The sequence below is a fragment of the Pan paniscus genome, chromosome 9 (assembly GCF_029289425.2).
Source record: "Pan paniscus chromosome 9, NHGRI_mPanPan1-v2.0_pri, whole genome shotgun sequence".
Lineage (NCBI taxonomy): Eukaryota > Metazoa > Chordata > Mammalia > Primates > Hominidae > Pan > Pan paniscus.
Genome location: NC_073258.2, coordinates 135094104 through 135107445, shown reverse-complemented (window position 1 = coordinate 135107445; position 13342 = coordinate 135094104). Strand labels below are relative to the sequence as shown.

The following is a 13342-nucleotide window of genomic DNA, read 5'->3' as shown; positions in this document are numbered from 1 at the left end:
CCAGCATCGGCGGGCGCGGGTGTCCAACCTGTTTACAAACCACAGGTGCACGGGTGAGACCCTATGCAGTGAGTGTGGACAGAGGAAAGAAACAGCCCAAGGAGTGGGCCAGAGACCCCCAGCATTCAGAGGCTGGATATGAAGAGGGATCCTCCAAAGAGACCTAGATGAGGCCATACCGTGTGGAAGATAATGGAAACATCTTCAGTCAACGCTGGAGAATAAGCTCTGCCAAGAGGTACTTTGATAGAGAAGCTGAGCGATTAACTGGCAGAAAAGAAGGGCGAGAATAAGAAGCTGGTGTAGGAAGACCTCACCTGAGGAAACGAGTGTGTCCTGCTCAGGTCTGCATGGAAGTGTGATCCAAGGGGCTTCTCCACCTTACAGGAGGATTTGCAGGAAGGCTCCCTTCCATTCCATCACTTTCTGACGGAACCAGCTCATACACAGCTCTGCAGAAGCACACACTCAGGTAAAGCGGGGCAGAAGACCCTGCAGGTGGTTCAGGCCACACCCAAGTAGCCCGAGTCTCATCCACATCTTAGCCCCATGCTTGTCGTTCCAAGGCAGTTCCAGAAGAACTGGTGAGTTTGGGCAAAACCAGGGACTCTGCCCCATGTTGTTCCCAAGCCACTGTCGACAAGCTTCCCTTTAATAAGCTCCATTTAATAAGCCCTTGACCCGGCTCAGCTGCTGGGCTGCACACCACGAATGTCCCCTGCACTCCCCCTGGGCAGCCACACACGGGCAGCAAGCCTGCTGGCCTCAGTGAGCTCCACGGCTCACCATCCCCCAGCCCACCTTCACGGGGCTCCCAGAGCTCTCGCTGTGCCGGGGATGTGTGTGCTACTTGACTTTCTGACTCTTACTGGAGATAATTTGGTTTTGGCAGTAGATGCCAGATGTAGTTTGTGAAGCAAAACTCAACCCCGCAGTTAACTCATATGGAGCGCCCTTGACTGCCTGGCAGATTCTTACCCCCGCCCACCAGCATGAGAATGAATTTGCATTTGAACTGTCCTCTCCAGGGCACTTCCAATCCAGAGACATTTGAAGGGAAGTCGGGGTCAGGAGGGGAAGATGAGGCCAGGATCATGGCCCACCCACCCCAGGGACGGTCCCCATCTGGACCCCCAGGCGGCAAGTGGGGCCCAATGGGAACCTGACCGAGAAAACCAAGCTCTCAGACAGCCTTCCCTTCTGGCAAGAGTGGCACACATGACCAGAGACTATCACCAGAGGGGGTGTGATTCAAGGCTATAGCTTTACTGCAACTCAGGACAGTGAGCCCAAGCCAGGTGTTGGGTTGGGCCCCAGAACAAGGCTCAAATGCGGACATGGACACACCTCGAAGGAGGGCTGCTCCGCCCCTGCTGCTCGGGCGTGGGGGGTGGGGGGCGGGGGCCACTGAGCTGGGCCTTCTGTCCTCCTCCCTGGATGTGCAGACATGGGCCATGGCTTCTGCCAGGACTCACATGTGAGCTGGGCCTTCTGTCCTCCTCCCTGGATGTGCAGACATGGGCCATGGCTTCTGCCAGGACTCACATGTGAGCTGGGCCTTCTGTCCTCCTCCCTGGATGTGCAGACACGGGCCATGGCTTCTGCCAGGACTCACATGTCCTCCTCACTGAACACCAGAGACACTTGCTAACTCGGGAAGACGCAGGGTGAGGATTTCTGTTTCTCCAGCCCAGCCTGTCACCCTGTGGGAAGCAGCGAGTGGGAAGGGAAAGGGGAAGTCACATGTTTCTCACGCCGAGTTCCTTCCAGAATCCCAAAGAAGGCTCAGAAGGTTGTGAAGGAAGAACAAAGTCAGCTCAGGTGAGACACCCCTTCCCCACCCTCTACACTGGTGACACACCCAGGATTTCGGGGATAAAATGGGGCCATGAGGGATGTGGCCAAGCCTCCCAGGAACCAGCAAAGAGCACGCCTGAGTCCAGCAGATGCTGGCAGGGCTGTGACGTCCGGTGCAGGGGCATGTTTCAGCACTTTTTCTGAGGGCCAAAGGCTGGGCGATGTGATTAGCTGCTCCCACCCTAGAGACAGCCCGACAGCCTCGGCACAAGAGCAGGGCTGTAGGAAAGCCATCATCAACAAAGCCAGGCCCAGAGCCATCCCACCTTTCCCTGCAGGCTTAGGGTTTTGAGCTGAGATAGGGGCAGACTGTAGCCCCCAGTCCCTGAGGTTGCTACTTAAGGAGATGCTTTTGCAGTGAGGGGGTGGGGCAGCAGCCACCAGGCTTCAGGTCAAGAGGAGGCGGCAGTCTCCCACTGGCACCAGCAGGAGGGGGTGCCACCGCTCACTTAATGTACTGGTTCCTGCCCAGGTTGGGGGTTTCCGTGAACTGTAATGCAGGGCCCGCCATCGTCTCCTCAAAAACGATGACCTGTGGAGAGAGGGCCCGGCTGGGAGGGCAGCTGACGTCTGTCCTGGAGCCAGGGGAGGTGCTGAGAGGTGGCAGGGTCAGAAGGAAAGGGTTTGGGAACCAGGCTGGAAGGGACAGGGACCAACAACTCGTCTGCAGCGAGGAGGACGGAGGAAGAACCCGCTGACACGCCCCTCCACCCTGACCGAAGGCTCCCTGGGACGGCAGGTGGGCAGGGCGTCATGGGGAACAGGAAGGGGCTGGAAGCTCCCACCTGGTTGATTCCGCTGCTCAACCAGGGACCTGGGAGGTAAAGCGTCTTCTGGGGTCCAATGTTCCAGTAACGTCCAAGGTTCTGGCCATTGATGAATACAACCCCCTTCTCCCAGCCCTTGAAACAGAGGGGAAGGGTGTTCATCTACCACGAGAGCCACAGCAAAAGTGGAGGGAGACATACATGCGTGCTTCTCTCAGGTCCAGGAGACCAAAGCGAGCTGTGTCTGGACAGCCATGAGGGTGGGCAGGTGGGATGCTCTATTTCCTGTCCCCCTAGTGCATGAGGTGGTTCTTCTGCTGGGAACCCACTCCTCTGGCCCAGGGAGGCCCCAGCGGCCCTTTCAGACCCTCTGGGCACAGAAGCCACCAACGACTCTCGCCAAGCTCATGTGGCTTTGGCTCAGAGCCCTCCAAGGCGGGAGGCAGGTGGGAGAAACTGGCAGGGAAAAGGGCGTTACCAACCTCCAGCTTCAGAAAGGTGTCACAAGGGGTGGAGCTGATGGACAAGCTACCCAAGAAGAAAGCAGGCAATGTGGGTGTTTCTGGGAGGGAACTCCATTTGTCCAGGCCGAACCTAAGGACAGGACACAGGGAAGGAGAGGGAGGAGGCCCTTCTCAATCCACCAGCACAATAAAGCAAAATAAACGGCCCTGACACCGTTTCCCCATCCAAGGCCCCCCGCCTCTTAACCAGGACACAGAATGGCAGCACGGTAGGATGCTGGGAATTCCTAGTCTGCAAATGCGGCTTCTAGTGCGGGTGCCACCCCTCACCTCGGCCAGCCCATCTGGCCCCTGGAGGCGTTCACACCTGGGTGCGGGCCAGGCCACGGTGCACCAGGGACCCCTGGGCCCCACCACACAGCACTATACCTGTGAGTGCACACGCTGGTGCTGGGCAGGGACCCACCTCTGAAAGAAGCTCTTCTTCATATCCAGGCTATAGATTCTGAAGTTTTTCAGGGGTGAATCATTCAGATAGAGATTTCCAATTAAGCCTGTGGGAGGGAGGCAGGACACGTGGGTAGCCCAAAGGCAGGGGCCGAGTCAGCTGGGCCGGGGCCACGAGGGGAAGCCCTGGGAAGCTGGGGTGAGGGGTGCTAAAGTGTACGCTCCCTGAGAAGCTGGGGTGAGGGGTACTGAAGTGTACGCTCCCTGGGAAGCCGTTCGCTTGCAAGCAAAGCTCCCTAGCAATTCTGTGGGGGACAGGAAGGAGGAAGACCCTAAGATTTGCCATGGGAAGGATATAGAGCTGAGGTGTTACAGGGCGAGAACAACCTCTGGCCTCTCTCTGAAGGAAGTTCCAGATGACCGAGAGGGTTCTGGCCTAGCTGCAGGGTCAGTTTCAGTGGGGCCCAAGCTACACAGACCTAATAACTCAGCCAGAGTCATCTCTGCCACCTAGGATTAAAGCTATGCATTAGGAGTGTTTGGACTGTGAGCAGATGGCACCCTCCCTCGGGCATCCAACAGGGAAGAGATGTGTCCCCTTGAGGAGCCACTCATCAGTGTCCTGGGGCTGGGCCAGCCCTGCCAGTCTCAGATTGCAGAGCTGCTGAGTGGCTAGCTTGGGAATTTGGAGGCCGAGGACTGTGGAGGGGCTTTGCAGGGCCTACAGACTCTGAAATGGCAGGTGCGGGTGTATGTGGGCACACGCATTTCTCAAGGGAGGTCTGTGACTTATAAACATTGAACTGTGATCCAGAGGACAGGACTCCACAGTGTGGGCCCAGGGGACCCTCGACAAGGGCTCAGGGAAGCAAAGTTAGGAACAATGGTCAGGCTGGTGCTCCTTCCAACTCCCAGGAGAACAACAGAAGTGAGGACAGGCCCAGAGAGGGAGCTGTCGAGGGTGAAGGAGTGTGGGCCTGGGTGGTGCTAGATGCCGCTCTGAGGCCCATCTAGAAGGGCCCTGATCCCCAGGATCCAGGCCCCAGTGTCTGGGCCACGTGGCTTTCCTGGCAGGCCACCAGACAGCTCTCGGAGGAAATGTGGGCCAATAAGAGCTCTTCAAGTTTCCTCCGTCACAAACGCAGACACCGTAAGAGAGCTGGGAGGTCACCGGTGCTGCTCACCACAGTCACATTCATTTTGTTCTGAGTTCTTTTTTTATAACTTACCTGAAACCACCCACATTTAGCTAGATTTTTTTTAAAAAGGAAGGGCTAAATTTGGGCACGGTGGCAGGCGCCTGTAGTCCCAGCTACTCGGGAGGCTGAGGCAGGAGAATGGCATGAACCCGGGAGGTGGAGCTTGCAGTGAGCTGAGATTGCACCACTGCAGTCCGGCCTGGGTGAAAGAGCGAGACTCCGTCTCAAAAAAAAAAAAAAAAAAAGGAAGGGCTAAATTAAAGCATAAAAGATTTAGCAGGCCAGGAAACATAAAGCAAATTGGCGGCCTATTCCCAGAGGGGCGCGCTGCCAACAGGTGTTTTGTCTGCTGTATGTCCCGCATCCTCCTCCCCCAACATCTGAGATAAGCTATGGGTTTCCCAAGATGGATCAAGAAGAGAACTTCAGTGTGGAGGCCCAAGAAGGCAGGGGTCTTGTGCCTTTCCTTGGATTCCTGGAAATCACATTCATTGCTCCTCACTGCCGCCCCCCGAAGCAGACATCCTTGCAGAAACCGACTGCAGCCCAGGGGAGACAAGAGGCCAGCTCAGTGTTCACAGTGTTTATCACGAGCACGCAGACGATGCACGCGTGCAGTGCTAACAGGACAGGGGCCACAGCCCAGCGGAGTTTCTCTGGCCCACTCAGAAGTGGCCTCATGTATGGGACAACCCAGCCTCCACCTCCCTGCAAGAGGCCTCCATGGCCTGGTGGCCTGCTAGCATAGAGAAGCAATAGCCACCTGTGTGTCCAGCACGGCCACTCTTCTTTTGACACATTCTGGGACCCACCTTTGCGCTGGTCATCAATATTCTCCCCATAGTTGACTCGCCCACGATTCTCCACCAAGATCCTCAGCACGGTGTAACCCTGCCGGGAACACAGGGCTAACGATGACTGTCAGAGGCCACGGCTGCCCCTCAGAATTTGCTTGTGGACCCCAGTTCTTCCCTGCGCTCTGGGGATGGGAGTGCACTTCCCAGCTGGGCAGAAAGCCACACTCGCCCTCTCCACCTACAGCTTGTGGGTAAGGAGCCATGGGTCTCCCAGGTCTTCCTCAGTGACTGCCCCCAGACTTCCTCGAAGCAGCGGGGGCTAGCCATCACCCAGCTCCCAAAAACAACGAACCTGGATCAGGGGGACAGCAATCTTCGTTGTCTTGTAGTCCAAGAATCCTATGGATACAGTGTTCACAAACACCTGCCAAAGAGAACAGGCAGGAACATCCATGACCAACAAGAGGAGGGTAAGCAGGACCTCCTCCAGGCCAAGAAGGGCAGCGCGCGTGCCTGTAGGCAGACGAGGGGCCAGTGGGCACAGCAGACATGAATGCCCCCTGAAGGCTCACAGAGCTGACTCGGAAGGGCCATCGTCACACACTGGTAAGAGCTGATTCTGAGGGGAGGGCATGAGACGCCTGTTGCAGAGCTGCTCACCAGAAGGTCACAGGAATTTAGAAGAGAGGCTCCTACCTGCCCCCGATCATGCACGCGGCCGCTGAGGATGCCAGGCGAGGTGATGCCGGTCTCATAGAGAACGTACCCGAAGGACTGTCCATTTCCCCCATTGACCGGCAGGTTCTCCATGTTGATGGGCTTTTCAGACTTGATTGGCTGCGTACAGAAGAGATGGAGGGTGGGCAGGCTCAGGAGGAGCGGGGTTGCAGACAGACTCTGCCTGGGGGCTGGCACATGGGGTGGAAGCGGAGGTTTGGCGGGTGTTTTCTACTTTGACTTCTCATTGCACTAAACATACAACTCTCCAGGGTGACGGGGAAGAGGGGTGGGACAAAGGGGTGTGCACCAGCAGAGTGCAGTCCGCAGGCAGGGGATACACATCACAGCCTCCGTCCGCTGGAGGAGGCACCCCCTTCTTGGGGAGGGGACGGCCCGTTCCTCTGCCCCTCACTCTCCTCTCTGAGGCTGGAGGAAGGAAAGGCCCACGGGGCCAGCCGCTGTTCCTCAGGGACCTTTGTTTCTCCCACTTCACACTCCAGCATGAGTCTGTCCTCTTCCCTCTGAGCTCCAAGGCCGGAGAGCAGACCCCAGAGCCACCAGGCGCTGGCCTGCCTCCCCCACACCCCCTGTCTGGAGGGGCTCCAGGCCCTGCTGCCCCGACGACTCTCACCTCCCGCCGACGACTGCCCCCAGCACTCACCTCCCCGCCAACGACTGCCCCCAGCACTCACTCACCTCCCGATGACTGCCCACAGCACTCACCTCCCCCAGGTACTTGAGGGCGTCCCACAGTGACAGGTACAAGACTGGCGTTACGGGCTCATACGGCATCTTGGGAAGAAGGTCAGGTGGGGGAGGGAGAGGGATGCCTGCAACACAGAAAACAGGGTCACCCCCAACGGACCCAAATGTCAATGCCTGCTTGTCCTCCCCACCCGGCTCCCATCCACAGACCCAATGTGCTCCTGCATCCCAGCACCAAGAGGAACAACAGGCCAGCTCTCAGCACCTGCTGAGGCCGGGGAGGAAGGCCAGGCCTGGGGGAAAGCCAGGGCGTTCTCCCGTCCTCCACAGGAGATAAGGAGCGTTAACACCTGTAACAGGTGAAGTCGGCAAGATGGAAACAGCCTCACACACCTCCCTGTCCTTGTCTAGGACATTCTTGCAGACAGATCAACTGGGGTCGAGGTGGGACAGTAAGGAAGTAACTCTTTAGGGGTCTGAGAGCAGAAGCGAGGGCCTGAGTTGGAACTTGAGTCTGCTGTCTGCTAGGTACCTGAGATGGAGCCGAAGAAGTCTCGAAGCTTCATGTACTTGGCCGTGTAATCGCCGGCTTCTGTCAGCACAGCGTCGTAGTCTGCAAGACACCGGGCCCTGTCATGGTCATTCCTGTCCCCAGCACAGCACATGTAGCACGAAGAACAGGGAGAAGCTCGGAAGGGCCACAGGTCTTCATCTCAGCCATTGGGGAGGCAAGACACTTTTGAGCCATTCAGTCAAAATACTGTAAACATGAAAGACCAGGCAACTACAACAAGCGTCCATAAGGCCAGGTGCAGCGGCTCACACCTGCAATCCCAGCACTTTGGGAGGCCAAGGCAGGAGGATCGCTTGTGCAGCAGCTCACACCTGCAATCCCAGCACTTTGGGAGGCCAAGGCAGGAGGATCGCTTGTGCAGTGGCTCACACCTGTAATCCCAGCACTTTGGGAGGCCAAGGCAGGAGGATCGCTTGTGCAGCGGCTCACACCTGCAATCCCAGCACTTTGGGACGCCAAGGCAGGAGGATCGCTTGTGCAGCGGCTCACACCTGTAATCCCAGCACTTTGGGAGGCCAAGGCAGGAGGATCGCTTGTGCAGCAGCTCACACCTGTAATCCCAGCACTTTGGGAGGCCAAGGCAGGAGGATCGCTTGTGCAGCGGCTCACACCTGTAATCCCAGCACTTTGGGAGGCCAAGGCAGGAGGATCGCTTGTGCAGCGGCTCACACCTGTAATCCCAGCACTTTGGGAGGCCAAGGCAGGAGGATCGCTTGTGCAGCAGCTCACACCTGTAATCCCAGCACTTTGGGAGGCCAAGGCAGGAGGATCGCTTGTGCAGCGGCTCACACCTGTAATCCCAGCACTTTGGGAGGCCAAGGCAGGAGGATCGCTTGTGCAGCGGCTCACACCTGCAATCCCAGCACTTTGGGAGGCCAAGGCAGGAGGATCGCTTGTACAGCAGCTCACACCTGCAATCCCAGCACTTTGGGACGCCAAGGCAGGAGGATCGCTTGTGCAGTGGCTCACACCTGTAATCCCAGCACTTTGGGAGGCCAAGGCAGGAGGATCGCTCGAGGCCAGGAGTTCCAGACCAGCCTGGGCAACATAGCGAGACCCCCACCTCTATAAAAAATTTTAAAAATTAGCCAGGGGTGGGGGTGCACACCTGTAGTCCCAGCTACTCAGGAGGCCGAAGCAGGAGGATCACTTGAGCCCAGGTATTTGAGGCTTCAGTGAGCTATGATCACACTACTACACTCCAGCCTGGGTGTCAGAGTGATAACTCTCTCACAAATTCAAAAAAACACAAACTGTCCATGATCACAGCATGGCCCTAAATTTCTAGCTGCAGGTGTAATTTCTACTTTCTGGGACTCTCAACCTAAAGGAGGCAGGATCACACCTCCTCAAGGGCCTGGGCAGGGAGGGGAGGCCACCATCCCTCCCTGTCCCCCTAGGGCGGTCTCCTTCCACTTCCTCAGGCCAACCTCTGCCAAAGAGGCCTCTCTGTAGAGTGACCAGCTCACAGGCACACCACCTGCCTTGAGGCTTCCCTCCTCTGGGAGTGTAACATGACCGTCCAGGCAAGTACCTTCTCCAGGTACTCTATTGCCAAAGACACGAAGGTGCCAGAAGTTGACCCTGAGGGCCTCTCCATAGAAAGCCCCAGCCATGCCCATGCAGGGCAGACCAGGGAGAGCAGTGCTGATGAATACTTGCCATAGCTGGTGACATCTGACTTGTAGTCATGGAAGTGCATGGCTCCATTCATGAAGCCAAAGTTGGTGCCTCCGTGGAACATGTAGAGGTTGATGGAGGAGCCGGCGTCCACAATGGCAGACACGGTTTTCAAAACCTCTGCCGGAGGAGGGAGAAAGGGGATGTGCAGAGTGAGTTGAAGTCTGAGATGAGCTGGGGTCCCTTCACTACTCTCCTCTTTCCCAGTCCCACCTCAAAACCTCAAGGCCGACTTTGTCACTCTGTCCTTCTAGCTCTCATAAAACCCCAATCACAGAAGATTAGGGGTGGAGGAGGAAGTGTGAGCCAGAATCATGGCCCCAGAGCTCGAGCCTCCAGTTGTCCGTCAATCCTGGTCAAGTCTCTGAGCTCCATGTGGACCACCTGCAGCCCAGGTCGGCCAGGGCCTTCCAGCCAGCACAGTCTCCATGTGAGTCTGCCTGACCAGGTGTATCAAGTGCACAAAGATGGGATGCATCCTTAGAGAGAAAACTCTGACACCTCCTATTCTACCTTTGTTAGGAAATGAACCATGACATAACAAGATCATAGCAAAGGAGAAAAACATGGTTAATAAATATATATTTTATCAATATAAATCAAAGAAATGCAGACTAAACAATGATGTACTGAGTAGACAAATATTAAAAGCTATTTTAATACTTGGTGTTGCTGAATCTGTGGGAAATGGGTGCACCCATTCAGCAGCAGCGGCTGAAGCTGCCGTCTTTCCGGGGGCTGAGGGGCGAGCATGCACATCTACACGGCGCCGAGGAGCCCCTGTGCCGCTCATCCCAGGGAAAGCCGGGTGCGCAGAGCACAGGCTCCGGGATGCTCACTGGGATGCTCACCAAGATGCTCACCAGGATGCTCACCGGGATGCCCACCGGGATGCCCACTGGGATGCCCACCGAGATGCTCACCGGGATGCTCACCAAGATGCTCACCGGGTTGCCCACCGGGATGCTCACCGGGATGCCCACCGGGATGCTCACCGGGATGCCCACCGGGATGCTCACCGGGATGCTCACCAAGATGCTCACCGGGATGCTCACCGGGATGCTCACCGGGATGCTCACCGGGATGCTCACCAAGATGCTCACCGGGATGCTCACCGGGATGCCCACCGGGATGCTCACCGGGATGCTCACCAAGATGCTCACCAGGATGCCCACCGGGATGCCCACCGGGATGCCCACTGGGATGCTCACCGGGATGCCCACCGGGATGCTCACCGGGATGCTCACCAAGATGCTCACCGGGATGCTCACCAAGATGCTCACCGGGATGCTCACCGGGATGCCCACCGGGATGCCCACCGGGATGCTCACCGGGATGCCCACCGGGATGCTCACCGGGATGCTCACCGGGATGCTCACCAAGATGCTCACCAAGATGCTCACCGGGATGCTCACCGGGATGCTCACCGGGATGCTCACCAAGATGCTCACCGGGATGCTCACCGGGATGCTCACCGGGATGCCCACCGGGATGCTCACCGGGATGCTCACCGGGATGCCCACCGGGATGCTCACCAAGATGCTCACCGGGATGCTCACCAAGATGCTCACCAAGATGCTCACCGGGATGCTCACCGGGATGCTCACCAAGATGCTCACCGGGATGCTCACCAAGATGCTCACCGGGATGCTCACCGGGATGCTCACCGGGATGCTCACCGGGATGCTCACCAAGATGCTCACCGGGATGCTCACCAAGATGCTCACCAAGATGCTCACCGGGATGCTCACCGGGATGCTCACCGGGATGCCCACCGGGATGCTCACCGGGATGCTCACCGGGATGCTCACCAAGATGCTCACCGGGATGCTCACCAAGATGCTCACCAAGATGCTCACCGGGATGCTCACCGGGATGCTCACCAAGATGCTCACCGGGATGCTCACCAAGATGCTCACCAAGATGCTCACCGGGATGCTCACCGGGATGCTCACCGGGATGCTCACCAAGATGCTCACCGGGATGCTCACCAAGATGCTCACCAAGATGCTCACCGGGATGCTCACCAAGATGCTCACCAGGATGCTCACCGGGATGCCCACCGGGATGCCCACCGGGATGCTCACCGGGATGCTCACCAAGATGCTCACCAAGATGCTCACCGGGATGCTCACCAAGATGCTCACCAAGATGCTCACCGGGATGCTCACCGGGATGCTCACCGGGATGCTCACCAAGATGCTCACCGGGATGCTCACCAAGATGCTCACCGGGATGCTCACCAAGATGCTCACCAAGATGCTCACCGGGATGCTCACCGGGATGCTCACCAAGATGCTCACCGGGATGCTCACCAAGATGCTCACCGGGATGCTCACCAAGATGCTCACCAAGATGCTCACCAAGATGCTCACCGGGATGCTCACCAAGATGCTCACCGGGATGCTCACCAAGATGCTCACCAAGATGCTCACCGGGATGCTCACCGGGATGCTCACCGGGATGCTCACCAAGATGCTCACCGGGATGCTCACCAAGATGCTCGCCAAGATGCTCACCGGGATGCTCACCGGGATGCTCACCGGGATGCTCACCAAGATGCTCACCGGGATGCTCACCAAGATGCTCACCAAGATGCTCACCGGGATGCTCACCAAGATGCTCACCAGGATGCTCACCGGGATGCCCACCGGGATGCCCACCGGGATGCTCACCGGGATGCTCACCAAGATGCTCACCAAGATGCTCACCGGGATGCTCACCAAGATGCTCACCAAGATGCTCACCGGGATGCTCACCGGGATGCTCACCGGGATGCTCACCAAGATGCTCACCGGGATGCTCACCAAGATGCTCACCGGGATGCTCACCAAGATGCTCACCAAGATGCTCACCGGGATGCTCACCGGGATGCTCACCAAGATGCTCACCGGGATGCTCACCAAGATGCTCACCGGGATGCTCACCAAGATGCTCACCAAGATGCTCACCAAGATGCTCACCGGGATGCTCACCAAGATGCTCACCGGGATGCTCACCAAGATGCTCACCAAGATGCTCACCGGGATGCTCACCGGGATGCTCACCGGGATGCTCACCAAGATGCTCACCGGGATGCTCACCAAGATGCTCACCAAGATGCTCACCGGGATGCTCACCGGGATGCTCACCGGGATGCTCACCAAGATGCTCACCGGGATGCTCACCAAGATGCTCACCAAGATGCTCACCGGGATGCTCACCAAGATGCTCACCAGGATGCTCACCGGGATGCCCACCGGGATGCCCACCGGGATGCTCACCGGGATGCTCACCAAGATGCTCACCGGGATGCTCACCAAGATGCTCACCAAGATGCTCACCGGGATGCTCACCGGGATGCTCACCAAGATGCTCACCGGGATGCTCACCGGGATGCTCACCGGGATGCCCACCGGGATGCTCACCGGGATGCCCACCGGGATGCCCACCGGGATGCTCACCGGGATGCCCACCGGGATGCTCACCGGGATGCTCACCGGGATGCTCACCAAGATGCTCACCGGGATGCTCACCGGGATGCTCACCGGGATGCTCACCGGGATGCTCACCGGGATGCTCACCAAGATGCTCACCGGGATGCCCACCAAGATGCTCACCAGGATGCTCACCGGGATGCCCACCGGGATGCTCACCGGGATGCCCACCGGGATGCTCACCAAGATGCTCACCAGGATGCTCACCGGGATGCCCACCGGGATGCCCACCGGGATGCCCACCAAGATGCTCACCGGGATGCTCACCAAGATGCTCACCAGGATGCTCACCGGGATGCCCACCGGGATGCCCACCGGGATGCTCACCGGGATGCTCACCGGGATGCCCACCGGGATGCCCACCGGGATGCCCACCGGGATGCTCACCAAGATGCTCACCGGGATGCTCACCAAGATGCTCACCAGGATGCTCACCGGGATGCCCACCGGGATGCCCACCGGGATGCTCACCGGGATGCTCACCGGGATGCTCACCAAGATGCTCACCAGGATGCTCACCGGGATGCCCACCGGGATGCCCACCGGGATGCTCACCGGGATGCTCACCGGGATGCTCACCAGGATGCTCACCGGGATGCCCACCAAGATGCTCACCGGGATGCCCACCGGGATGCTCACCAAGATGCTCACCGGGA

General features: G+C 58.1%; 2 protein-coding genes across 3 annotated transcripts in view; one reads left to right on the top strand and one right to left on the bottom strand.

Annotated features, from left to right (window-relative positions):
• The window catches only part of B3GAT1 (beta-1,3-glucuronyltransferase 1), a 69420-nt gene that overhangs the window by 34466 nt on the left and 21612 nt on the right, over positions 1 to 13342 (top strand). The window lies entirely within an intron of this gene.
• The window catches only part of GLB1L2 (galactosidase beta 1 like 2), a 50891-nt gene continuing 37597 nt past the window's right edge, over positions 49 to 13342 (bottom strand). For both annotated transcript variants that reach the window (XM_034934092.3, XM_055095129.2), the window contains 10 exons: positions 9193 to 9330; positions 7489 to 7569; positions 6975 to 7081; positions 6228 to 6368; positions 5884 to 5955; positions 5547 to 5625; positions 3555 to 3642; positions 3107 to 3218; positions 2643 to 2759; positions 49 to 2389 (listed from right to left, as the gene is read on the bottom strand). In XM_034934092.3, coding sequence (XP_034789983.1) covers positions 2303 to 2389; positions 2643 to 2759; positions 3107 to 3218; positions 3555 to 3642; positions 5547 to 5625; positions 5884 to 5955; positions 6228 to 6368; positions 6975 to 7081; positions 7489 to 7569; positions 9193 to 9330 — 1022 coding nt within the window. In that variant the 3' untranslated portion in view covers positions 49 to 2302. The remainder of the gene's footprint in view (positions 2390 to 2642; positions 2760 to 3106; positions 3219 to 3554; positions 3643 to 5546; positions 5626 to 5883; positions 5956 to 6227; positions 6369 to 6974; positions 7082 to 7488; positions 7570 to 9192; positions 9331 to 13342) is intronic.